The following is a 27471-nucleotide window of genomic DNA, read 5'->3' on the forward strand; positions in this document are numbered from 1 at the left end:
TGCAGGCGGGAAGCAGCACCCACATGCCAAGAGTCCCCGGATTTGAGCTTCAGTGCCAGACCTGGACTTGCCTGAGGTTTAGGGGAAGACTGGCGCTGGATTTTTGAATTCCAAACTGCACAGAATGCTGAGTCTTCCCTCCAGCAGGACGCATCAGACAGTGCCAGGAAGCGGACTTCTGTAATTCACTGACAGCGCATTTACAACGCGTCTCCTTGAGCTTTGCAACAAGCTTCGGGTAGGAAGGGAGTTGGGGCCGTGGCCAGCGCAGCTGGTAGACCGAGTCTGCGGACAAACTCGTGGGACCCTGGCCATGTCGCCTTTAATGCCCTGCCCCTTTACATTGCCTTCTGAGGGTTTCCAAGGCTGGCTGGGATTCCTTCCCTTCCGCGCTCTCTTTCTCACCCCCAACCAAACCCAGCGGGCAGGACTCCCCAGAGCCTAGACCTCTTGACTCTGCCCCCGCCCGAGGGTGGCCCTCGAGAGCCGGACTTCGCCCGGCCCTGGCTGGGACCATGGTGTTTCTCTCTGGAAATGCTTCCGACAGCTCCAACTGCACTCACTCACCCGCACCGGTAAACATTTCGAAGGCCATTCTGCTCGGGGTGATCTTGGGGGGCCTTATAATTTTCGGCGTGCTAGGAAACATCCTAGTGATCCTCTCCGTGGCCTGCCACCGGCATCTGCACTCGGTCACTCACTACTACATCGTCAACTTGGCGGTGGCCGACCTTCTGCTCACTTCCACAGTGTTGCCCTTCTCGGCCATCTTCGAGATCCTGGGCTACTGGGCCTTCGGCAGAGTCTTTTGCAATATCTGGGCGGCAGTGGACGTCCTGTGCTGCACTGCGTCCATTATGGGACTCTGCATCATCTCCATCGACCGCTACATCGGCGTGAGCTACCCGCTGCGCTACCCCACCATCGTGACCCAGAGGAGGGGGCTCATGGCCCTGCTGTGCGTCTGGGCGCTCTCACTCGTCATCTCTATAGGACCTCTATTCGGCTGGAGGCAGCCGGCCCCAGAAGACGAGACCATCTGCCAAATCACGGAGGAGCCAGGCTATGTGCTCTTCTCCGCTCTCGGCTCCTTCTATGTCCCTCTGGCCATCATCCTAGTCATGTACTGCCGGGTTTATGTGGTGGCCAAGAGGGAGAGTCGAGGCCTCAAGTCCGGCCTCAAGACCGACAAGTCGGACTCAGAGCAAGTGACGCTTCGCATCCATCGGAAAAATGTCCCCGCAGGGGGCAGCGGAGCGTCCAGCTCCAAGAATAAGACCAACTTCTCCGTGAGGCTCCTCAAGTTTTCCCGGGAGAAGAAAGCGGCCAAGACGCTGGGCATCGTGGTCGGCTGCTTCGTCCTCTGCTGGCTGCCTTTTTTCTTAGTGATGCCAATCGGTAAGTCTTTGCAACACATCATCTTAGTTCTTCTGGTTTTCTCCCTCTTCCTCTTCAGCTACCTCAGATCATAGCCAGGGAGGAAGAAGAAGGATCTGCATGTCAAACAGCAAGGCTACAAGGGCAGTTGGAAAGGCTCTCTGGTAAAATGTGGATTTGCAGTCTCTCCTTTATATTATGTCCTAGGGCACTTTTTCAGACACTGTAAAGTACCTTCCATCTGATGCAGATTAATTAGTCTCCTTAATAAGAATACAACTTTTGTTAATGACTTTCAGCATGTGTTGAATTTACATACATCTGCCCTCTTTCAAGTCTCTCATGATGGACTTAGGGGCTGTGGAATGACACATTAGTCTCTGCTGTGAATTGCAAGTTTTCTTGACATTAAAATAATTGACTTGCTTTTTCTGGACAAACTTGTAATATTAAATTATCCAGTAAGGGTTAGTTATGATGATCAGCTTATGCTCTATATCTTGGTTAATTTTACTTTCTCCATTCAATATGGAAGAAAGTATGGTGAGCCACTAAGAGGGAAAAATAATAATTTTATGTCCAAACCACTTCAAGCCTTAAAGAAATCATCATAATGTTTCCAATAAGTAAAAACTTCTTCCTTCATTTGAAAAGTATAGAAATAGACACTACTCTTATCCAGAATCACTCGAAAAGTTGCAGATTCCAGTGTTTGAAAATAATCAAGTAATTTTACAAATCCACTTTTTACAGATGCTAAATTAGCTGTTGTCAAACCTAATTAGCTCATTCTGAGTGTCAGCAAGCTGATCCACTTGGAATAGTCAGCTATCTCAGCTATCTCTGAAAGGCTTCAATGAAATCCCAAAATGGTTGTTTGCTATTTTTAGTTTGAGCTCAAATACAGACCCAAACATTGGTTATCCACTAACTTTAGCAAACAAAAAGTTATGATAAGAATTCATTAAAGTCCCATCTCCAATATTTTAGAGCCAAATTTAAATGGCTTGTACTTAACTACTTAATTTGCAGCTCTATACAATAATAGCAGCTGTTGTTTTTTGAGTGTCAATTGCGTTGGACACATTTAACCAGGTACTTTGTTTAATTAGCCCTCTCAACAATTCAGTAAGGTCAGTTTTAGCATCCTGAAATCATAAGTGGGAAGAAGGCATTTTTCAGGTTCTAGGGCTGCATTGTCCTATGTCATAGCCACCAGCCACATGTGTCTATTCAAATGAAAAATAAAACAAAAAACTCACTGGCATTGAGTCAATTCCAACTCATAGGAACCCTATAGGGCAAGGTAGAATTGCCACATAGGGCTTCCAAAGCTGTAAATCTTTATGGAAGCAGATTGTCACATTTTTCTCCTGCAGAGCTGCTGGTGGGTTCAATCCCCGATCTTTTAGTTAGCAACCAAGCACTTTAACTGCCACACCACTAGAACGCCTTCAAAGTTAATTAAAATTAAATAAAAAGTTATATTTAGTTCATCAGTCCAGTAGCCACCTTTTACGTGCTTAACAGCCACATGTGGCTACTGGCTGCTACTGTGGACCACAGAGGTGCAGAATGTTTCCATCAGTATCGCCATTTCTGTCCAGCGGTGTTGCTCAGGGGATCCTTTTTAGTCCACTAGTTGAGTTGGCCTTCCATTGTGCCTGCTCATCATTAGTGCTTACTCTAATCCTGGAATTATATCACAGCTTTGAATTTAGTTAAATAACACTCTTCACCTGGGCCACTGCCTGTTTATCTACCTCTCTGCATCCCATCTCTTGCTCTCTCCTGAAGTGTATATATTTATTAATTCATCTACTCACTCAACAAGTGTGAAGGGACAGAAAACTGAGTCAGGGGAAATAAGAGCCAGATGGTGAATGGTCCAGGTGACAATAGGTGACCTGGCAATCTGGGACTCTGATGGTGATTGAGCTAAATGGGGATATGGGACATGATGGGTTAAGTGTTAATGTCATCTAGCAGAAGGTGAATTCTGGTTTCTAGTTATAGCCTCCCTCTTGAACTTGGTCTCTCAGGGAGTCAGTAATGTTGAGGTGAAGATTTGGTGGGAAAAGGGAGTTGTGGTATAACAGCATGTGGAATCACTGGATTTCCTTTAAATCCTAATAAGGGTCAGGTAACAGGATAGAAATTGAAAACATGTAGTTAACAGTGTCCTACTAGGCTGCTGAGTAGGGCAAAAATCCTTAAACCCACCCATGTGTCATCCACAGGTTTCTCTTAACACCAAATTATTCAGAGACCATTTCTGCCAGCATGTATTGACTGTATAAAAAAGCACCAAATACAGTGTTAAACAGTGAGAATAAAAGATAAAAAGACATTCCCTATCCTCAGCAGCGTCACAAACTAGTTAAGGAGAGAAACTGTAAACAATTATTATGGTCTATGAGATTGATCCTCAAAGTGGTATTACAAGAGGGAGCTCTGGTAGCATAGTGGCTAAGACACTTGCCTGCTAACCAGACGGCTGGCGGTTCAAACCCACCAGCCACTCCTCGGAAGGAAGGTTGGGCAATCCTACTTCCGTAGTGATACTGCCTCGGAAACCCAAGGAGGGGTCGCTATGAGTCGGGGCCGACTCGACGGCACATAACAACAACAACAACAACAAAGAAAAAAAAACAGTTAATTATGTCTTGGATTCACTCTGGAAGCTCCCAAAAGCACTGCCATTGGGTAGTAATTTAAGAAAACACTATTTGTGCTGGGTCATCAGTGAGACGGTATTTTTTTTTTAACTATCTTATGTGCATTTTTCATGCAGAATAGGAACAGAAGAATAAATGTGCTGTGATATTAGCATCCAGAGACAGGACACTTAAGCATGACAAGCACCCTCTTGGGAAGAAGAGGTTATCGGTCTGCTCAGGGCTGTGGGAGACTAGTGGGATTAGGAGCTGAAAGCAGGGGTCAAGATGAGTGTGGTATACAGAACTGGGCGATGAAACGCCATGTGTGGTAGCAACCTGCCAGGATTACCGTGGGGTGCCACTCTATTTCATCACGGTACATCCTTCCTGTATTTTGTGTGAGGACTGTGCCTCCTTACTGCCCCTATAATTCTCTCCTTCCAATGCTCCTCCCCACCAAAGCCATGCTTGTTGCTGAATTGAATAGTATGATTCCAAGTAAGAATCTGGCTTGCCTGCTTCCAAATCTAAATCTTGCTAACTTTCTTTTTGCATCGTAAATGTTTAGTTAAAATTCAGAATGCCTTGGGGAGGGTTGGGATCACATCTGAGGCTTTTATCGGTCATTCATATTGTAGAGTGAATTAAAAAAAAAAGTTTTGATTGTGGAGATGAATAGAGAGAATACGAAGGTATTAGCCTTCAACATATGAAACAAGATGAAAGGTGAAAAATGTTTATCTGTGGCCTGAAGTGAACATTAATTTTGCCTATTTCATCCTTTTGCCAAGAACTCACTAGCCCCAGAAGCAGGGGGTTGATGGGGAAAAAAATGTTGGCTTGAGATTCAAACCAACACGGCAATAGATGTTAATTTTATCAGAATCCATATGACTCACAGACCATTACTGACATATGTCAACATAAGGATGTTGTTATGAAGGGTAGGTTCACTTGGAGATCTGAGAGACCATGAGGGGATAAAAAAGAAATAAAGGGATACGACATTGACTGAACATATACAAATATATTCTATATGCATTATGTTATTTGAGTATAAAATATGGCATCATTATTGGATGTAAATCATTGCTATTATCTTTAAGTCAAAGGATGCAATATCAGGCTGAGATGAGGCTCCTATGGACCCATGAGTGGTCCATAGGTTTGAGTTTGTTCATATTTGAGAATTATGTGAAAAATGTACAAGAGGTAGCACAGTGGTGGGGAGAGAAAATACATTCTAAGTGGGTTGCTTCGGGAAAGTAGAACTAACGAGGGGGTTATCAGGTGAGAACAATAAGGTAGAGAATGATTCATTCAATTCATTCAGCAAAAATTTATTGAGCATCACTATGTGCCAGGCAGCTAGACAATCACTGGAGATCAAGGCAAATCTCTGCCCCAATGGAGCCTAAAAAAATGAACAAATAAATAAATAGCAAAATTTCAGATGGTGATATGTGAAACACAACAAAGAAGAAGGGGCAAGTACAGTGCTAACATAATAACACTGACTCCTTGGTGGATGCCAAAGATAGCTAAAAGTTAAGTAGTTAAGTATTGTTTTGCTGCAGGCATGAAGGGATAAGACCTCTGATTCTTACCAAATGGTTGACCTTTTAGAGATAATGGTGTGAAGAGCCGCTAATAGCCATTATGATTTTAAGATAAGAATCTAATTTTTTCAGTTACTCTTGCTGCACACCATAAACTGTCCTAAAACTTAATGATTTAAAACAGCAACTATTTTATAGCTGGTAATTCCATGAGTCAGAAATGAGTCAGTCTTGGTGTCACACTCTCTTCCTCCAGTGGTCTAGACCCATTTTCTTACTGAGTGGCAGTTCTCTTCCAAAATAGCAAAGGCAGAAGTTGCCAAGCCTCTTAAGAGCGAGGCAATGTCACTTCCACTTCATCCTGTGGTCCAAACAAATGACAAAGCCATCTAGGTTCAAGGGGAGGGGACATAGAGTTTTCTCCCCATGGAGGAATAGCAGGGATGAGGGAATTGTGTTCCTCTTGCAGAATATCTACCACATACCTATATCAAATAACATTTATCTTTCATTCTTCCATTATATATCGAGAATTTTCCATGTGTTGAGCTTTATGCAATGCACTGAGTCAGGGTCCTTGCCTTCCTGGAGGCTTCTTATCTCCAGAGGGAGATAAAAATTAATCAAATAAACATATTAAAAAATGCGAAACTGTATAAAGTACAGCAAAGGGGATGTGCAGCAAATACTGTGGATGAGAATGGCCCTACTCAGGGAGGTCAGAAAAGGCTTGCTGGAAAACCGACTTTCGCTTGGAGGACTGCATAATATGTGTTCAGTGGTTAAAAGGTGATACTGCCTCAGAAACACAAAGAGGGGTTGCTGTGAGTCCGGTCCGACTCAACAGCACATAACCACAACAACAACAAGTAAAAAGGAGTGGGGGGGGGGGACAGAAAGGACAACAACTCTGGCAGAGTGGACCTGTGTCCATGAGGATTTTCTAGAAGCCCAGTGTGGTCAGAGCTGAGAAACCAAAGGATAAGTGATGTCCAATAAATCTGGAGAGAGAGAGACCAGACCAAATAAACCTTTATAGTCATTTTATGAGTTTTTGCTTTTATCCTAAGATGACTAGGAAGCAGAGATGACACAATCAAGCTTACATTTCAAAATATCAAAGGCTTAGAGAAAAGAAGATGTGCATAGACTAGTTGGGAGACCTTTACCTAGGACACATGAGATCCTGACAAGTGCAATTCTTCTGACATGCTGATTAAAACATTTCTGTGAACTATGGCCTGGTTCTGGAAGGCTTCTTTTGTCATTGCCTCCAGAGCAGATTTACCAGAAAATCTTCCTTGTGATCATAAATACTGTAGCCAGACTTGACTGGAAATTAATTTTGGCTCTTTCCTAAAGATAAATCTGTCAATGAAGATTTACCATCGTATTCAAAAGAATGTGCTGCTGGCTTGGAAGACAAAAACAAGAGTTTTGACAATGTTTGCAACAATGGCTGACTCTTTCAAATGAGGCTATAGATGCACAAGTTATTGCTTTGAAGGAGGCAATACTTAGTAACTAATGCATTCCTAAATTTTGTCACTTTATAGTTTCATGTTTGCATGTTCAAAAAGTCTTGAGTCTCTATAAGTTGAATATTTGTTAGCATATTTTTTTAGTTATTTTTATTTCCTCTTTTGTGGAATCACATATCTGTGTTTTTTTGGCCACTTTTTATAAAGCTGTTTTTGTATTTCTTTTTGATCTGTAAGTTCATTTTATACATTAAAGATATCACTTATCACTTATCACATATACTGAAATGCCCATTTTCTCGTGCTATGTTCAGATGTGCTAAGAAAATATTTTCCAAAAGCTGATGTGATCTTTTGCATGAACTTCCACAGAAGTACAAGCATACACACACACTCTTTGTTAAATTCTTTTTTAAATTAACTCCTTTGTTCAGTTTGATCTGATAACTTACATAGCATCTTTATATGCTCAATCGCTTTTGGATGAGTCGGCCTTTCAGATTTCCTCCCCTTCTCCCTGCCACCTTCTAAGATGATGACTAGTACCTCATGATAGTCTAGAAGGGGAAAGAAATGAGGGCCTTTTGAGTCTCAGCAGACCCTTTGTTATTCTTTTGCATTGTTCTCAACTGAGGCAGTTAGGCTAGTGCTGGCCTGTAGACTCAAGTCCCCAGCTGTTCTGCTGTTGTCCTTTGATGAAACTGAGGATGCTCACCCATAAACCCTGTCCCCACCTGATGACCCAGACTTCTGTTTGGCTCTGGCTTGGGCAACACCTGCACTGTTGTCCTTAGCTGAGGAGTCACTTTGTCCCTACATCCTTCATGATCACCTTTGGCAAACTCCTCAGTCAAATTCTCAGAAATGCTTGCATCCTTATCTCCCCCCTTATGCATGGGGGACCCAGTAGGCTTCTTTATACTACAGGCATGCCAACTCTAGCTCTGTCTCTGGCACTAGGTGTTCAGCCATGCTGAATACCAGGTGTGGGGACCCACCCAGAGATGCAGAAAGGAAAATGGGGCACAAAGCCCTTCTCCTGCCATTTCTATCCCCATACTTTCTTAATTGTCTCTACCAACCATGTTGAGAGAAGAGCTCAGAGCAAACCCCCACCTGCTTCCTACTGTCCCTTTTCCCCTTTCCCCTACAGTGCCCAGGACAGACAGAGTGGGTTTTCCTCTTCCCTTTTCTGCCTGGAAGGGGCACTTCTCTGTGTGATGTCCTTCTCCTTCTCAAGGCAGTTTCCACATTATATGGAATAACAATGGCAAATGGGATGCAGGAAGAGAGAGCATATTTAAAATCATTGATTTTATGGTTTTTAAAAATATATGAACGTTTAATATTTGTATGTAATGAAATATTTTTATCTTCTTTTTTATGGATTGTGCCTTTTCAGGAATGTTTGGAGAGACTTTCCCCAATGCGGGTCAGATACGGTCTATTTTCTCTGAGTTCTTTTAGATTTGTAATCTATTTGGAATTTGCTTTTATATTTTAGTAGGTGGTGTCTAATTGCATTTATTTCAAAATGGTTAGCTAGATATCCTTGTTTATTGACTAATCCATTCTTTCTTGTCTAATTTGAAAGACCACCTTTCTTATATTAAAAAGAATCTTAAATCTACTTTAGGGTTCTCACTTCTATACCCTTTATCTGTCTCTCTATTCTAGCATTGGTGTCCCAAACCCCAAAACAAAAACCCACTGCTGCCAAATCAATGCCAACTCATAGCAGCCCCCATTGGGTTTCCAAGGCTGTAAATCTGTATGAAAGCAGATTGCCTCATCTTCCTCCTGTAGCTGGTGGGTTAGAATGGCAGATGTGATTAGCAGCCAAATGCCTTACCTACTGTGCCACCAGAGCTCTTTGGCATTGTTGCCACATTATTTTAATTACTATGGTTTAATAACCATTTGGACATTTTCTTAAAGGCCCTGGCATATTCTTTTTCAAAGTTATCTTGTTTTTTCTTACAAGTTTATTCTTCCAGGAAACTTGGGACACATTTTGTCAAGTTACTCCTTGCCCCCACTGACACCACACACACACATGCACACAAATCCAGTCAGATGTTGATTGTAGTTTTTAGAAGGTATAGATTAAGTTGAGAAATGATGTCTTTATAACACTGAGAACTCCTGTTAGGAAATATGACATGTCTCTCCATTTATTTCTCAAACTGCATTTGAACTGTTGTTTAACTAACCGAACACTACTTTTAATCACATGTACTAGTATCTCATAGAAAACTGATTGTTCAAACAATGAAGTTGAGGAATGCTACTTTGGTATTTCAACATAATTTATGACAGTGACTATTGGTTTCAAATCACTATACTTTATTATATTAAAGAAATGTCTTCCTATAGTTTACAATTTTATAAAGAATGAATTTTTAATCTTACCAAGTGCTGCTTTTCTACTGATATTGATTTGATAGATTTCACCTCATAATACTAACCTATTGATAACTATTTTATAATTTTAACCTACTCAGGTATTCTTAGATTAAATTCTACTTGGTTAAGAGGCATTCTTCTTTCTTATATTGCTGAATTATTCTAAATGTTTATTTCTTATTTACGTTTCTATTTCTATGTGAAATAAGACTATGATTTTATTGTATTGTCTTTGTTACATACTGGTTTCAGGTTTATTTTACTTTATAAAGTGAATTGTGCCTGACACTTTCCTTTTTTTTTTTTTTTTCCTATGATCTCTAACAGTTTAAATAGCACAGAATTATGTGTTCCTTGAAGGTTTGAGAGAACTTGTCCATAAAACATTTGGGCACAGTTCCTTTTATGGCTATAATTCTGTGAGACTGGTTTCTATTTTGCCCATGAATAGTGGCCTATTCTGATTGTCAGATTTGATAATCTTTATTTTCTTATTTTTCATTTTCCTTTCCACTGAGATTCAACTTCTTAGTGTAGTATTCTATGTGAGATTTTGTAATTTTTTATTCCTTTTCTATCTGGTTATTTCTACTTTCTCATTTCTAACATCATGTTGTGTGTGTGTGTGTATGTGTTTTCATTGAGATTTCCTGGATTTTATAAGTCTTTTCAAAGAACTCAGGTCTTGGATTTATTAATCATTTAAATCACTTAAATCTTCCTAGTGCCTTAGTTTTATCTCTAGAAATTTCTTTCTTCTACTTTCCTAGTTACATTTCCTTCTTTTTGCATTAGCTGAACCAGAAGGTTTACTTCCTGTCTTTACATTCTTTCTCCTTTAAAAACATTCAGAGCTGTACATTTTCCTCTAAGTCAATGTTTTTGTCCCTTTCTTTACATCTTAATAAGCAGTACTGTTATCCTGTCAGTCTGTCTTTCTACTTTCAATGTCTCTTTTATGACATGCAGACAGGAGAAGTTTGGCTTTGTTGTTAAGTGGAAAATAATCAATGTTTTTACCCCTATTTTTTAAAATTCATTTTTATTTACTGCATTGTAGTCAGAGGATGTAAACAACTTCAAGCTTACAGAATTAATAAAGTTTTCTTTGTATTTTAATATTGATCAATAATTAACATGCTTGATAGAACTAATACTTAATAGATATTAAATAAACTTTGATAGTGGTGTTTTTCAGATCCTCCTTATCCATTATTCTATTTATTTTTCATATACATTATTTGTCAAACATTAAGAGAGGTATATGACAAATATTACCACTAGTAATATTTAGGAAGTCCTTTCTATGACTGAATAATATTCCATTTGCTTTACGTATGTTGACGCTGATGTTTGGTACTTAAAATTAATTTTTAATTACTTTTTCTTGATTTGTACATTGCAAAAATTAATATTGTAATCTCTAATATATTTTTGTCTGTGTTTGCTAATATGCTTTTGCCCATCTACTTCCGTATAACATTTTGTATCACCTTATGTATTTCACATCAAATGGATTTTGTTATAAATGATCTATGTTTCTAATATCATTATTTGTCTTTTAATAAGGATTTAATTAATTTTCATTAATTATAAGTGGTACATTTGGTTTGATTTTTTTCCTCTTGTTTTATGCTTTCTAGATTTATGCTTCCTTTCTTTTCCTTCATTTTCTGTCTCTTGCAAAACACATTTACAATTTAATGATTGGTCTTTCATTTTTAGGTATTTGTTTTATTTATGTATTTATTTTTAAGCCAAGATGCTTATAGAGTTTCCCCCTATCAAGTTTTAAAATTCCTTGTGGGGATTTCAAGCTGGGGGTGTCTTTTGATTGAGATTGCCTGGGACCCAGTACACCCCATTGCTCTGAAGCCAAAGATGGTAAGTAGTCTTTTGATGATCGCATTCTCTTTTATTCTCTTTCTCCTAGTATTAATAGGAGCGGCATTTTGGATCTTCACCATCTACCCCACTGTCCTTTTGCTTTTCTCCCACATTAATCATCTTTGCTTTTGACTTCCATTCGAATTTCTCAAGCTCATGTTCTATTTTACTTACTTGTTTTAATCAGAGCCAGTCTCCACATTGCCTCCATTACACTCCTTTTTACTGGCCAATTGTTTCATCATTGTTGCCAGAGGATTTCCAAGGCTATAAAGCTTTACAGAAACAGACTGCTACATCTTTCTCCTGCAGAGTGGGTGGCCGTTGTTTTACAAACCCAATCATTTCTTTGGTCTCATTTCAATACAACTTAGAGATTTTCTCTTGTATCATTGTTTAAAAGTGGACATTTTCTCTGATTCCTCAAATGGATCTTCCTTATTGAGTAGCTGGATCTTTCCATGTGAACAGTATTTTTTTTTTTCTTTTGACTTTACACAGGGTGAATATTTGAAATGAATTCTCTTAAAAACTGAGTAGATCCCTGTTCAAATCTTTAAGACTCACATCAAGGGGAGAAAGAGAAGGATTGTATTTGTTGTCATTTAGGTTTGCCAGAGTACAGCTCTATTCATCTGTGTGGAGTGGGGAAGGAGATAGATCTGGAGGTGGCCAAAGCGCAGGACTTCACTTTTTCACAACAGTGTTTCTCCTTGCATTCTTGGGCTGGTGAGCACAATGACCACTCCTCTGACTGGCGTGACTGGTACTCTGGTAGCCATGCCTGCAAAGCCCCCCTTGAATCACCTATTACCTAGGAAAGCCAAGGCACCTTCTCATTCTGCGTGGACCTCAGCATCTGTGCACTCCTCAGACACTCCACTACAATTGAGATTTGTCTTTGAAATGCTGCCTGAGAGCCTGCTTGTGTATCAAGGTTCTGTTAGTCCAAGCCCTGGAGATATTACTGAAAATCAGCTGGGAGCACTTACCTTTACCCCTATTTCTTAAGGTGAACTGAAAACTCATCAGTTCTTCTTTCAGGCTTGCCCTCACCAAAGTGTAGTTTCCAGAAATTTCTCAGAGATTCTGGCAGATGGATTCTGCCTTGCCTAGTGTTTTTCAGCACTGTTCTCTTAGGAACCATACAGTTTTCACTGGCTAATCTTCAGAAGTAGATTGTCAGGCGTCTTACTTAGTCTGCAAGCTGCACTGAAACCTGTTTACCTTGAGTGGCCATGCTAACATGAATTACCAATGGCATAGCTTCCAGCATCAAAGCAATTTGCAAGCCACCTTAGTACCACAAACTGACACAGGCGGTGGCACTGAAAATACTCAGTGGCAGCAACACTGGACTTGAGTATACCAATGATCATGGAGACTGTGCAGGACTCAGTGGCATTTGATTCTATTGTACCTGGATCCAACTTGATAGTAACTGACAACAGTGTTTCTCTCAGTGATGGAAAACTTTACCTACAAGTATATGCTTCTAGATTTATTAAGAATTTAGAAAGAGGATGAGAAGTTCAGCTTGATCTAGAAGTCACTGACTGCTTCAGCTCTATCTCCTTTTCATATTGAAAAGTGTGAAGCAAAAATGAGAGCAACCTTAAGCGGGATCATTTCCTTTGGTACTTTGGGAATTTGTGATTCAAGGCAAACTATAACCCTCGTTCTGCAGCCCTTGTCTGTCTACACAGTTAGAGGAAGATACTTTTGGGGTGCAGCAGTGCCAGAGTCCTTGTATAGTTTTCTACCAAAAAACCAAACTCACTGCCATTGAGTCTATTCTGACTCATAATGATCCGCTTTGGGTTTCCAAGGCAGTAAATCTTTATGGAAGTGCATTGCGTGGTCTTCCTTCTGTGGAGTGACTGGTGGGTTTGAACTGCCAACCTTCTGGTTAGCAGTCAAATGTCTTAGATGCTATACCACCAGAGCTCCTTGTATAGTTCAGTAAGCTAAGCTTTTTCTTGTGGCCCTGATCACAGGAGGATTAGGTGAAATCATGTGAAGAGTTGGTCTCTTCCTAGGAGAAAGAAGTGCAATATTCACATATCTGGGCATATGTGGTGCTTATCTATGCCAGTCATTGACTGCATCTAAATTCATTCTCAAAACAAGTCTATTTGTTCATGATGGGGACACTGAGGTTCAGCAGGGATTAAGTGACATCTTGATCGAGCTTCTTGGCTGTCTTCCTTGAAATAGTAGAAAGGGGCTTGGCTACACACCTAAAAGCCCTGGGCTCTACCCCGGTTCTCCCCTCTCCTCTAAACTTCCATTTCCTCCTCTGTGGTGACAGGGGCTCACATTGGGCCAGTGGCTTTCAAACTTTTTAGCTGCAGAGCTCTTTGTTCAAATGAAATCATCCTCAGAAGCCCAAGACACAAAACAGATAAAAGTGGCGCTGTGCCAGTTGGAGCAGCCAGGGAACCCTGAGTCTGGACACTCAGCCCTCCTCACTGCTGGCAGCAGTGTTGAGTGGAATCCAGAACCCAGGCTGCTAGCAGAATCTGATTCCAGACTCATTAAATGGTATCAAGAAAAGTTCTGGAAGCAGTTAGGTTTGCATTTTCAAAGGAGAAGGAGGGGAAGTTGACAAAGGGCACATTGGCTCTCATTATTCTGGAATGCTGGCAAAGCAGTAGTCTTTGCCCAAAAAGGGGTTGAAAAGGGAACATCGCACGCTTGTTTTTTTTTTTTTTTTTTTTTTAATGTACTATCCACATTTAGCTTATTGCCAGGGCATCTAGTTGCTAGTTAGAAACCTGCCATTTATAAGTTGACCATGTAGTTTGACTCCTTATAATGAAAAAGTTCTTGAAGTTCACCCATATCTGTAAACTTGCTGCCTTTTCATTTATTTATTTATTTTTAAATTCCATTGCCATTGGGAAATTGCTAAAGGACAATTTCAGAAATGGAGTTTTTAAACGGAATCTCTAGGAGAGGGATAAAATCCCAGAATAGCAAACTATTCCTAAAGAATTTCTAGTGGTTCTCAACTAAGGGCAATTTGGCAATGTCTAGAGACATTTTTGGTTGTCACAATTATACTGGGGGCTGCTGTTGGCGCCTAGTGGGTGGAAACAAGGGAATCATATACTTCCCACAATGTATATGACAGCCCCTACATCAAAGACTTACCTGATTCAAAATGGCATGTTTACAGTATAAACTCTGGTTTATGCTATAGGAGTCCTAATATCAAAATGTTTTGGAAATATCACATTTAAAACAAAACATTAATTTTTGCTATTATTCAGATTTTTTAAAACTGTGTTTCCCACATGTTAGCTCTATAAACCTAAGGTCACCAGCTGCCTCAAGGTCCCTGAAGAGTTAATAATTTTCTACCCACTAGTTTTTATATTTCCAAAATCTTAATGGAAATTTTTACTTCATAGAAATGTTTTACTTTCCAAAATATCATTTCTTTGAAAATCAATTATCTGAAATAATACATAGTATAGGTACACAATGCCTTTGGAATTCTTAAGTTCTAAAGCTCTGAAGACTGAAATTTCTACATTACTAATTTGGGGTCAAAATCTGACCTGATCAGAACATATTTAGCAGCAAACCCATCTAAACTGGCATGAGTTTATTTTTAGATTTTATAATCACATAAAGTATCTAAGTGTATGATTATGAGGTACTGCTATACATTGCACTATATAAAGTATGGGAGCTCTGGTGGCATAGTGCCTAAGGCATTTGACTGCTAACTGGAAGGCTGGTGGTTCAAACCCACCAGCCACTCCTCAGAAGGAAAGTTGGGCAACCTACTTCCATAGTGATACCACCTCCGAAACCCAAGGAGGGATCATTATAGGTCAGATCTGACTCTATGGCAGTGAGTTTTTTATATACAGTATACAGTATATAAATGATACTGTATTTCTAAAATCCAGAAAATTCCCAAACACATCTTGTCCCAAAGGTTTTAGAAAAGGAGTCCAGTCGAATAGACTCTGACTCATGGCAACCTCACGTGTATCAGAGTAGAACTGTGCTTCACTGGGTTTCAATTTTTGATGCTTCGAAAGTAGATCTCCAGGTCTCTCTTCCAAGGTGCCTCTGGGTAGACTTGAGGCAGGCAGGCACATTAATCATTTATACCATCCAGGGACTCCTTGGGAAAGGGTTGGTGGACCTGTATCATTTTATTGGGGTAACATTAGTTATCTTATGGTGCTCAAAACTCTGATGATTTTCTCTCACAAGGAGAAAACAAATTAATAATTGCAACTTTGTTTTATGGAGAAGGCAACTAACATTTATGTCATAACTGATACGTGTTAGACAATATACTTCCTACTCAATCTCATTTTAAACCTTTCAAAACACAGGGTTTACAGGGAGGAAACAATAAAATGAACCTGACACTGAGAAGTTGGTAACATTTTTTTCGGTGCCTCTTTTTATAAATCTGGACAGAAAAGAAGGAAAACTTGGCTACAAACTCAAACTCCTCCCTAGTTCCTGCTGGTGGGAAACCAGAGGAAGATTTTCCTCTACCTCTGGGTGGATGGTGCAAGGCTGGCCTCAGTGTGGGGACCATTCCTTGCCCTTTACAGCTCTGTTCTGCCTTAATACTTGGTGGACTCCAGAGAGGACAGCAACTTGCCCAAATCTCCATCTCCGCTCTGTGTGGCCCACTGCAGGGATCACTGGTTGTTGATGATTTCCAGATGATAGTGGTTAGTTTATACAATCTGGAATTTGGCACTTTGCTCAACTATTTTGGTTTAAACATTGGATCATCCTTTACAATGTGCTATGCTAAGGTACATGTATTCTGCCTCTACTACATCCAATCCTATATCCTTAGTGCAGCCTTGAATATTCTTCAAGTGTTATTTTATTTCACTTCATAGTTACCTTATAAGATTATGAAGAGGTATATTCATCGTCATTTTTAAAACCAGAACCTGGTCTGTGGAGTTGGTTCTGACTCATAGCAATCCCATGTGTTACAGAATAGAAACCGAGCTCCATAAGGTTTTCTTGGCTATAATCTTTATGGAAACTGATCACCAGACTTTCATCTGCAGCTCTTCTGGGAAGGTTCAAACTGTCAATTTTTAGGTTAGTAGTTGAGAGCTCTAGTGTTACATGTACCCATTTAAAATGCCATTGACACTAATTATGTCTGCATGAGCAGCTTGTCTTACCAGTAAATTAGGTATGACAGTCACAAGTGATCTCTCATTGTTCTCACATAGTTTTCATTGTGTTTATTGCAATACCATAAACTTTGAATAACACCAAGAGAACCATATGAAATGCCACTAGTGATGCTGGAAGGACTCCCAAAAGGAGAGAAAAGTCATGACATTACAGGAAAAAGTTGAATGGCTTGATATGCACTGTAGATTGAGGACTACAGATGTCATTCCTTGCCATTTCAAGATAAATGAATCCAGCATAAAGACCACTGCAAAAATAAGAAAAGGAAATTCATGAAGTTGTCATTGCAGCTATACCAGCAGGTACAAAAAACTTGCAGTTTCTTTATGAGAAAACTTGTAATCTCATATTGAAAATGCAGCTTTTATGTGGGTACAGAATTGCTATAAGAAAGGCATAACTATAGATTCTAATATTATTCAAGAAAAAGTGGAGTCATTATATGACATTTTAAAGCAAAAGGAAAGTACAGGATGTAAAGCTGGAAAATTTAATGCCAGCAAAAGATGATAGAAAGAGATTTGTCTTTAAAAATGTCAAGATAATAAGTAGCTTTTGCTGACCAAGAGGCAGCAGATGAGTTCCCAGATGACATTAAGACAATCATTGAGGAAAAAAGGATACCTGCCTGAACAGACAGATAAAAGTACATTTAAAAGTGGTTCCGGAAGAACCAGTGGTATCCAAGGAAAAAGTCCATGCTGCACTGAAAGCATTGGCAAAAAAAAAAAGCTTCAGGAATTGATGGAATACCCTTTGAGATGTGTCCACAAACAGATGCAACAGAGGAGGTGTCTCTGCCAAGAAATCTGAAAGACAGCTACCTGTCCAACTGACTGGAAAAAAATCCATGTTTGAGCCCATTCCAAAGAATGGAGATCCAACAAAATGTAGAAATTATGGATGAGCATCATTAATATCATAAGCAAATAAAATTTTCTGAAGATAATTCAAAAACTGTTGCAGCAGTACATTGAAAGGGAACTGCCGGAAACTCAGGCTGGATTCAGAAAAGGATGTGGAAATAAAGGGTATCATTGAGGATGTCAGATGCATCTTGACCAAAAACAGAATGCCAGAAAGATGTTTACTTGCATTTTATTGACTGTGCAAAGGCATTTGACTGTGCTGAGCATAACAAATTACAGAGAATATTCAATGAGCATGAATTTCAGAACACTGAAATGTTCTCATGCAGAACTTGTACACAGACCAAGAGGAAATCAGTCATTCAAAATGAACAAGGGGTTACTGCCTAGTTTAAAGTTATTTAAAAAAAAAAACATGTATAACAGGGTTATATCCTTTCAGCATACTTTTGCAATCTGTATGGTGAACAAACAATATGAAAAACTGGGCTATATGAACAAGAACACAGCCTCAGGATTGGAGGAAGACTCATTAACAACCTGTGACATTCAGATGACACAACCTTACTTGCTAAAAGTGAAGAGGATTTGAAGCATTTACTGATAAAGATCAAAGACTATAGCCTTCGGTATGGATTACACCTCAACATAAAGAAAGCAAAAAATCATCAAAATTGAACATACAACATTATGATAAATGGAGAAAAGGTTGAAGTTGTGAAGGATTTCATTTTATGTGGAACTGCAATCAACGGCCATGGGAGCAGAAGTCAAGAAGTCAAAAAATGGATTGCATTTGGCAAATCTACTGCAAAAGACCTCTTTAAAGTGTGTGAAAGCAAAGATGTAATTATGAGGACTAAGGCACACCTGAGCCAAGCCAGAGTATTCTTAATCACCTCATATGTATGTGAAAGCTGCACAGTGAATAAGGAAGACCAAAGAAGAAGTGATGCCTTTGAATTCAAGTGCTTAATATTTAATATATCATGGACTGCCAGAAGAATGAACAAATCTCTTTAGGAAGAAGTACAGCCAGAATGTTCCTTAGAAATGAGGATGGCAAGATTTTATCTCACGATCATTGGACACATTTTCAGGAAGGACCTGTTCCTGGAGAGGGACATGCTTGGTAGAGAAGAGGGTCAATAAAAAAAGAGGAAGACCCTCAATGAGATGGATTGGCACAATGGCTGCAACAATGAGCTCAAATATACAGTGATTATGAGGAATATGAGGATGGTACAGCACTGAGCAGTGTTTCATTCTGTTGTAGGTAAGATCACTATGAGTCAGTACCAACTAGACAGTGCCTAACAGCAACAACAAAAAACCAAACCAAAACCAAACTCACTGCCATCAAGTTGATTCCTCTCATAGTGACCCCCACTATAGGTTCCGAGGAGGTAAATCTTTACGGAAATAGATTGCCCAGTCTTCCTTCCGTGGACTGGCTGGAAGATTTGAACCTCCAACCTGCTGGTTAGCAGTCAAATGCCTTAGGCACTGTGTCATCAGAACTCCTTAACAACAACAAGCGGAAGTAAATTATTAATGATGTAAGTCTAATGTTCACTGAGTTCTCAGATATTTTCATGTCTAGTTCTTAGTGGTGTCCCTGAGGTGCAAGTGGTCTGGACTGTTTTTTGGTGACACTGTTAGAGAGAATAACACTGTCAAAGAAGTGACACCAAAATCACTGTAAGATTTTTGTGCTGTATTTCCGCAGGTATTTATTACTTTTTATTAAAATATTTCTGTAGTTAGTTATGACAACAAAAACATATTTTGTAAGCCCAGCTTGAAAAAAAAAAAAATCCACTGCTGTCCAATCAATTCCAGTTCGTGGTGACCTTATTAGACATAGTAGAGCTGCCCCATAAGATTCTCAAGGCTTTAAATCTTTACCGAAGGTGATCACATCTTATTTTCCAGGAAGTGGCTGGTGGGTTTGACCTTTTAATTAGCAGCTGAGCACATTAACCTCTCTGACATCAAGGCTTCACAAGCCCAGCTTACAAGTATACCTACAAGGCTAAAACTCTATGCTAATTTACCTTTTGAACTTTCTAATGTGTTCCTCTCAGAGCTGTCTTTATTACCCAATTAAAATAATGCTTCAAATCACATGGTTTCATCTAAGCTCATTGCAAGCCCATGCTGTTGTTTTCTTTTGCTGCTCATGTTTTTAGTTGCTGATTTTTTCAAATTTCTGTTGTTTTAGCTACAATAATGTGACACTTAGTGGAATATCAATAACTTTTTGAGAACAAGGTAGTAATTAAAGGAAAAGAAGGAGAAAAATCAAATAAGGCCACCACTTAGTTACTAATAATGCTGTAACTCAATGTAGAAAGATTTTACAAAACAGTTTTATTATTAGTCTCCATATAATCTAAGAAATATTACTTTAAAGCAATTTACAACTATATTGATCACATATTGTTCTATGATTAAAATTTAAAATAAACATTACTAAAGATTCTGTATAATCTGGTACAAAAGAAGGTCCATTGAGCAGGAGGTGACCCCATGAGTTACCACACTAGGTGATACCAATCTTAGTGATACCACTGCCACTTCTTACCCTGAACTTGCTGATTAATCAAGAAGGGTGTGTGAATCACTGAGCATCAATGGTGTGCTCTGTTGTGAGCTATATCCTGTGGGAGACACTGCAAGAGTGGTCCCCACTGCCTTCTAGTCTAATATGGGAGAAAAGGATAGCACACATGGAAAAACAGTCATTCAGACAAGATAACAGGTGTTATAAATCCTCTAGAAATACAGAGGCCTGATATGTCAGGGAGGGCTTGGGAATCCTTGTGGAAGGAGTGAGCCTTCAATTGGATCCTGAGAGACAGAATTTGTAAAGCCCATAGAAGCTCCAAAGCAAGAATGACTATGGCACATTCATGGCCAAGTGAGATAATCATCCTTGTGAGGGTAATTGAGTATGTGTGTGTGTGTGTGTGTAAATATGTGTGAGTGTGTGGTGGGTGTGTCATGGAAGACAACATTGACCATGCTCGTGGGGCAAGTATTCTCAGTATCTTTTTGAAAATACATGAGGAGTTTGACCTTGAATAAGATGAAATGGAGACTCATAGTGCATTTGGGACAGGTAAGTGACATGGAGTCGTTTTAAAGAAAAATTAGATTGACTATGATGGCAAGATATGTTAGAGTGTGGGAGTTACCATGACAGGTTTGAATGAGACTTGAACAGGTATGGCAATGAAATGCAGAGGATGGGACAGATAGCAGGGACCTTTCAAGGCAAAGTCAATGGGAAGCAGAGGCTGACTGTGAGGAATCAGACTGGGAAGAACAAAATATTGACGTTTTCAATGTGAAGTGGGCTGCTGGTGCATGGATGGAGAAGTTGGGAGATGGAAAAGGTTTGAGAAGGCATTTAGTTTTTACTATATTTAGCCTGAAATCATGATGCTTCAGTGAAATGATCTAGAACTTTGCTGTCCATTTTGGTAACTTCTAGGCATGTGTTGTTGTTGTTGTTGCTGTTATGTGCCATCAAGTCAGACCCGATTCATAGCGACCCCTCCTTGGGTTTCCGAGACAGTATCACTATGGAAGTAGATTGCCCCATCTTCCTTCCGAGGAGTGGCTGGGGGTTTGAACAACCAGACTTCTGGTTAGCAGTCAAGTGCCTTAGGCACTATGCTACCAGAGCTCCTTAGCCATGTTAATGAATTAAATTTTAATTTAAATGAACTAAAACTAAATAATCTCTGGGTGGTTACATACTCAGTTGCTAACCAAAAAGTTGGTGGTTTGAGTCCACCCAGAGTACCTTAGAAGAAAGATCTGGCAATCTATTTCATAAAATCAGCCACTGAAAACTCTGTGGAGCACAGTTCTATTCTGACACTCTTGGGATTGCCATGAATCAACACAGAATCAACTGCAAAAAAAGTAAATTAAAATTTCAGTTCATCAGTCCCACTAACCACATTTCAAATGCTCATTAGCTACATGTAGCTAATGTCTATCATATTGGACAGCACAGATATGGAACACTTTCACCATTTCAGAAAGTTCTATTGGATGGCACTGCTCTAAAGATAAGTGACAAAAATATCAGTGTTTTGATGAGAGGAGAATTCTTGAGCTGGGAGTCATGGGGCTGGGGAAATGGTGAAACCAGGCAATAGATTGTCTCTTAAGGGTAAAGATGACCTATGACTGAATTTTAGGACATGTACAAAGGAGAAAGAAGAGCAAACAAAACTTACTCGAGGTTTTGGAAAATGGGAGATTCAGCATAGGGTAAAATCCTGGCAACAAAAGTAGGTGAGAATTTTAGTGAGGAGGGAGGGTGCCAATGTCAAATGCAATAGAGAATCAAAAAGAAAGAGAATCAGAAAGAGAAAGGGAGAGAGAGAAAGTATACATAGTAATTGGAGGTTGTCTGTGGCCTTTTGCAGGAAGTAGGGGTTGGGAAATTGAAGACAAATGCCATCAGCTTTGTTTCAGGCTGGTATGGTTCAGGTCCAAGGAGCATTTCCATTGAATGATGGGGATTAGAGACTCATTCAGGAGATGTGGAGAGGGCCTGCTGGGTGACTTTGGTCCTTAAGGACTGAGATCATGGTGCTCTGGAGACTAAGTGTCTTCTGCGGTGTCCAACGAGCCCAGCCTCTCTTCCTCCAAAATCCCAATGATCAGACCTGCTCGTGTCTCAGCATTTCTCCAGGTCCAGTCTACCTCAGGAGTGTAGCATATTCACCAGTCTCTCAACCACCTTCTGGTTCCAAGACTGCATCATCTCTCTACTGGACTGGTGCCAGGGTTACCAGTACTTTGCTCCTGGGTTTGCTCCCAGCTCTGGTAGCATAGTGCCTAAGGCACTTGACTGCTAACCAGAAGGCTGGTGGTTCAAACCCACCAGCCACTCCTCAGAAGGAAGGTTGGACAATCTACTTCCGTAGTGATACTGCCTTGGAAACCCAAGGAGGGGTCGCTATGAATCGGGTCCGACACGACGGCACATAACAACAACAACAACAACGTTGCTCTGTGATGGACTATACTCCCTGTCTGCAGCTTACTCTCTGTAGGCACTGGGGCCTTGAATAAGTTATTTCTGTGTCCATGGGGATTCATCACAGAAAGCTGCCAATTCAGGCCTCTTTCGGCTTTAACCATTGCTGGTCTTTGTTATTTTAGCTATCATGATGTAGGCATCTGCAAAGCTGTTGCCATGCTGTGGAAGCTCTGACTTTTTTAACTTAAAATCAAAAATTAAACTCACTACGGTCGAGTCGATCCGACTCACAGTGACTCCTCCTTGGGTTTCTGAGGTGGTATCACTACGGAGGTAGATTGCCCAATCTTCTTTCCAAGGAGTGGCTAGTGGGTTTGAACTGCCAGCCTTCTGGTTAGCAAACGCCTTAGGCTCTATGCTACCAGAGCTTCTTTTTGACTCAGTACCTTAAAAAATGATTGTACAATTCTTTGCCTCTGTTCTGTCATACTATTCAACTGACAATAAAGAGGACATAACGTATACATCCATTGTTGAGACAACCCTCTCCTCCTAGTCACATGATTATTTTCAGAATTTAATCCAAGCTTGAGGAAAAGGTTTGAGAAGAATTATACTCATGAAATAGTGAGACGGAGTTGTGTATTCTGGTGAGATAATGGGATTGTCTCCTAACTTCTCACAAGACTGCCAGTATAGCTAAACATTATATATGAGTTTTGCCTTTTAATTTATCAATATCTTAATGGGAATTCAATTTATTACTATTAGCACATTATGATCAAACCTCTCCTATATTCACTCTGGGAATGGTGGACAATGGGAAAGACTATTAACTCTTATATTTTAATAAAGATTTTGCAGAATTATAAAGCAAAAAAAAAAAAAAAAAAAATCCATAAAGAAAGTGAAGGTGAGAAGCAAAGCCAACCCAAAAAAAAAAAAAACCAAACTCACTGCCTTGTAGTCGATTTTGACTCATAGTGACTCCCACTGGGTTTTCGAGGCAGTAAATCTTTGCAGAAGTAGATCACCCCATTTTCCTTTCCCAGAGCAGCTGGTGGGTTTGAACCACTCACCTTCTGGTTAGCAGCCAAGTGCCTTAGGAACTACACTACCAGAGCTCCTGGAAGCAAAGCCTGCTGCTTGTGAAACTTTGAGGAAAGGAATGAGTGAAATTGGACTATAACCACTGAAGCCTTCTAATTATTATTTATTCAGGCCTTTGTGTCCCCCGTTCACTTTCAGAAATGAGTGAATGTAGTGTCAAAAAAGATACAAATTAAACTCTTTGCTGACATTTTTTGGCCCTGAAATTAATGTCTTTGGTGTAAGAGATACAAAAGTTAACAGTTTATACCATTGCATTAGTATGTTTACACAGTTGAATTTTAGTCTGCTAAAATGTTTGACTGAGTGTATGGTTTCTCTTAAGTAGTTTAAGACGTATATATATATTTTTCCCATAAAGAGGAAGATGGGTAGAAAAGAAGAATCTTCAGTCTAAGGTGCAACTATTGGTCTCTCCCCATCCAGAGCAAAGAAGAGTGAAGAAAATCAGACACGTGGAAACTATTAGTCTAAAGGATTAATGGACCATGCCAACCTCAGCCTCCAAGACTATGATGGTGACCAAAAAAACTAGATGGTGTCTGAATACCACTACCAACTGCTCTGAAAGGGATCACATCAGAAGGTTTTAGACAGAGTGGGAGAAATGTAGACCAAAACTCAAAATCATAAAAAGAGTTGTGGAACCCCCAAGACTATGGCCTTTTGTCACCCTTTGGGCCTGGAACTGAACTCATCCCTGAGGCTCAATTTTTAACCAAACAATAGGTCTCTATAAGTTGAATAATAACACTTGGGAGGTATTTCTTAGAACAATCAACTATTCATGATGAGAAGAGCTGTATTTGCCCAAGGGCAAAATTCAGAAGACAAAAGCCTTAGGAATGGAAGAACGAGGGATGAAAATAAGAAACACAGGGAGGAAGTGGGATAAGTGATATTAAATTGTAGGGATTGCAATCAGTGACATGGAAGAAAACTTGTATGAATTGTTGAATGGAAAACTGATTTGCTCTGTAAACTTTCATCCAAATCATAATAAAAAGTTGGGGGTAGGGAGAATCTTCAGGAGTTGGCTGAGAAGATTGGAATGAAGAGAGTAACGGTAAAAGCCAGATGCCTGAATAGTTAGGATGGAATGAGAAAGGGACACAAGGAGAGGAGTTAGGCTCTCAAGGGCTGATGTGGCAGGGGTCGGGAGCTGTAGGTGGGCTTGGGGTGGTTGTCCTCTGAGACTGGAATAGTCTTGAAGAAAGAAAATATATCAGCTTGAGTTGCTTACTTTTGCTTTCCTGTCTTCCCCATTTCCTTCCACTGGATTCTTCTTGATTTATTTTCTTTTAGATTTTAGTGTATTATAGGCTAGTACTTTTTTAAGCTTAATATATACAATTTTATTTCTTGCTCAGTGTTTCAATTATTGATTTCTGCCCTTAGTGGCTTCAAACACTTAGTGACTTAAACAATAAGCTGATAATAAATTCTATATATGCATGATTTTCATTTAATCCTTGCAAACACTTGAGCACTAGGTATTTTTATTCTCAATCACAGATGGGGAAATTGTGGCAAATCATGATTAAGTAACTAACCTGAAGTCATGCAATAAGTAAGTGACAGTTAAGTGATACCTGGTTCTCTCCAAGTGTCTGAATCACATGCCCGTCAGGGTCCTCCCTGTTCTCAGTCCAATGTGCTAAAGCGACTAGTCTGTTCCTGCTGTCATGACTGGTTTGGGCACAACTATGATAATGCCCACATAAGGATGTATTTGCTCTGGAGCCATAATTCTCTTCTCGTTAGTAAGTTGTGGAGAAATAGTTATGGAGAAGTAACACAAATAACACCTCCTGGTGTCAACCTAGCCTCCTTGGAGGCCAGGATGCTTAGCAACTCTTCCAAAGTATCCAAGACAAAACTTGACCTTTAAGCAGTTTCTCCATTTAGAGTTAAATTTGTCTTCAGCAAATATGGTTTGAATAAATCAAGACCTCCTGTTTTAGCTATTTAACTGGGTAGGTAATATTTTCAATCTGATTTTAAATTCTTTTTTTGCCAAATTCCACAGGGCAAGGGGAAAAAAAAAAAAAAAAAAGCAATGCTAAAGTTAAGGACAAACAGAAACTTCCCAGGAAGTTCACTGCATAAGCCATAGCTGTGACCATCATATGTGTATGTATATATATATATATATATATATATATATATATATATCACTTTTACTTTCCAAACCAAAGGCTGGGTTTCCATGGTAACTGTTTTACCCCAGCTGATTTGCATTACGTTTTTTGTGTGGAAGCCAGGACCCAGCTATGTCACAAAGTTCAGGTGTCAATATCAAATGGATCTCCTGGGACAAATACCAGAAGAAAAATAGTGCATGCAACACCCTCTTCCACCCAGCCACTACCTTCCCAACCTGTACCTCTTTGCTCCCAGAGTTGGCCATCCTCTCAAAGTCAAATTGGCAGCTGCATCCAACTGTGACTTCTCTATATGTCCAACTGTGTGTGTTTGGAGGGAATTAGTCGTGAGCTTCTCCTTTACTAATGTTGCGTCCATCAGGGTGTTATTGCGTAATAGTCTTTCATAAGGGTCAGAAAGTAGATTTCATAGTCTAAGCCAAATACGAACTTGAGAAATTGCATATTGCCTTCCTGTGACTCACCCCAGACTTCCAGATGGAAGTGATTTCCCAAGGTCACTACAAAGCACGGTACAGAAGTGTCTCCTATGGAGAACATATGGCATGATGGTGAGTTAGTGAGCCTCCCTAAGGGTCAGAGAATTTTGCCCTGTTTTCTGCCTTGACCCTGTCAAAATTAGCCGGCCTCTGAAAGCATCCTCCAGCACTGGGAGAATTGTAGGGACACTTTGTGCTTTTTCCTCTCCTTCATGCTCTTCCTGCCACCCCCACCCCAAGCCCTGCTACAATATCTGGGCTTATTGAAGCCCATCAAATCATCATTTCTATTTTTTTAAATATGCCCCAACTTTCTTCTCCTGGAAAACTAAACCAAAAAAAAAAAAAAAAAACCCAAAGTTAATACTGTTGAGTTGATTTAACTCATAGTAACCCTGTAGGACAGAGTAGAACTGCCCCCATAGGGCTCCCAAGGCTATAATCTTTATCAAAGAAGAGTGTCACACCTTTCTCCCATGGAGCTGCTAGTGGGTTCAAAACCTTGACTTTTTGATTAGCATCTGAGCACTTTAACCACTATGCCACCAGGCCTCCTTTTCTCTAGGAAACTAGGATCTGAAAAAAATCCTTTATTTACACTATTCAACAAACATTTGAGGGCCCATAGGGTGCCAGACACAGACAGAGCCTGACTTCAACGTGCACAGGGTCATTACTTAAATATCTTAATTACTAGATGGATCTGAGAATTCAATGAGGGACATGGTAGCCTTGTCCATCTTGAAAAATGAGGGTGACAAGTCAGAGCAAACATAAGCAGCTGCTTAAAGACAGATCTAGCAGTCAGAGATCACAAAGTAGGGCCAAACTGGAACCACAGATATATTTTATTCAATATGCACAATGTTCTTAATTAAATTCAATTGTTGTCAGGTGTCATAAAGTCGTCTCTGACTCATAGCAAGCTTATGCACAGCAGAACAAAATACGGCTTGGTCCTGTGACAGCCTCACAATCTTTGCTATACCTGAGCCCATCGTTGCAGCCACTGTGTCCATCCATCTCATTGAGGGCCTTCCCCTTCTTCGTTGACCCTCCAGTTTACCAAGCACGATATCCTTCTCCAGGGAATGGTTCCTCCTGACAACATGACCAAAGTAGGTTGACAAAGTCTGGCCATTTTTGCTTCCAAAGAACATTCTGGCTGCACTTCTTCCAGAACAGATCTGTTAGTCCTTTTAGCAGTCCATGGTACTCTTAGCATTCTTCTCCAACACCATAACTCAAAAGCATCAACTCTTCTTCAG

General features: G+C 39.9%; 1 protein-coding gene, 1 non-coding gene and 1 pseudogene across 2 annotated transcripts in view; all 3 read left to right on the forward strand.

Moving 5' to 3' along the window:
- The first annotated feature begins 515 nt into the window (after positions 1-515).
- Positions 516-27471, forward strand: part of ADRA1A (adrenoceptor alpha 1A) — a 140015-nt gene continuing 113059 nt past the window's right edge. The window contains exon 1 of the mRNA XM_007938744.2: positions 516-1398. Coding sequence (XP_007936935.1) covers positions 516-1398 — 883 coding nt within the window. The remainder of the gene's footprint in view (positions 1399-27471) is intronic.
- LOC122149837 lies at positions 22053-22683 on the forward strand (annotated as a pseudogene).
- LOC122149841 lies at positions 23670-23804 on the forward strand. The gene has a single exon (XR_006163361.1). It is a non-coding gene; the product is annotated as a small nucleolar RNA SNORA13 (small nucleolar RNA).

Source organism: Orycteropus afer, unplaced genomic scaffold, assembly GCF_000298275.1.
Source record: "Orycteropus afer afer isolate SDZICR_OR568_19922 unplaced genomic scaffold, OryAfe1.0 scaffold00053, whole genome shotgun sequence".
NCBI classification, from domain to species: Eukaryota; Metazoa; Chordata; class Mammalia; order Tubulidentata; family Orycteropodidae; genus Orycteropus; species Orycteropus afer.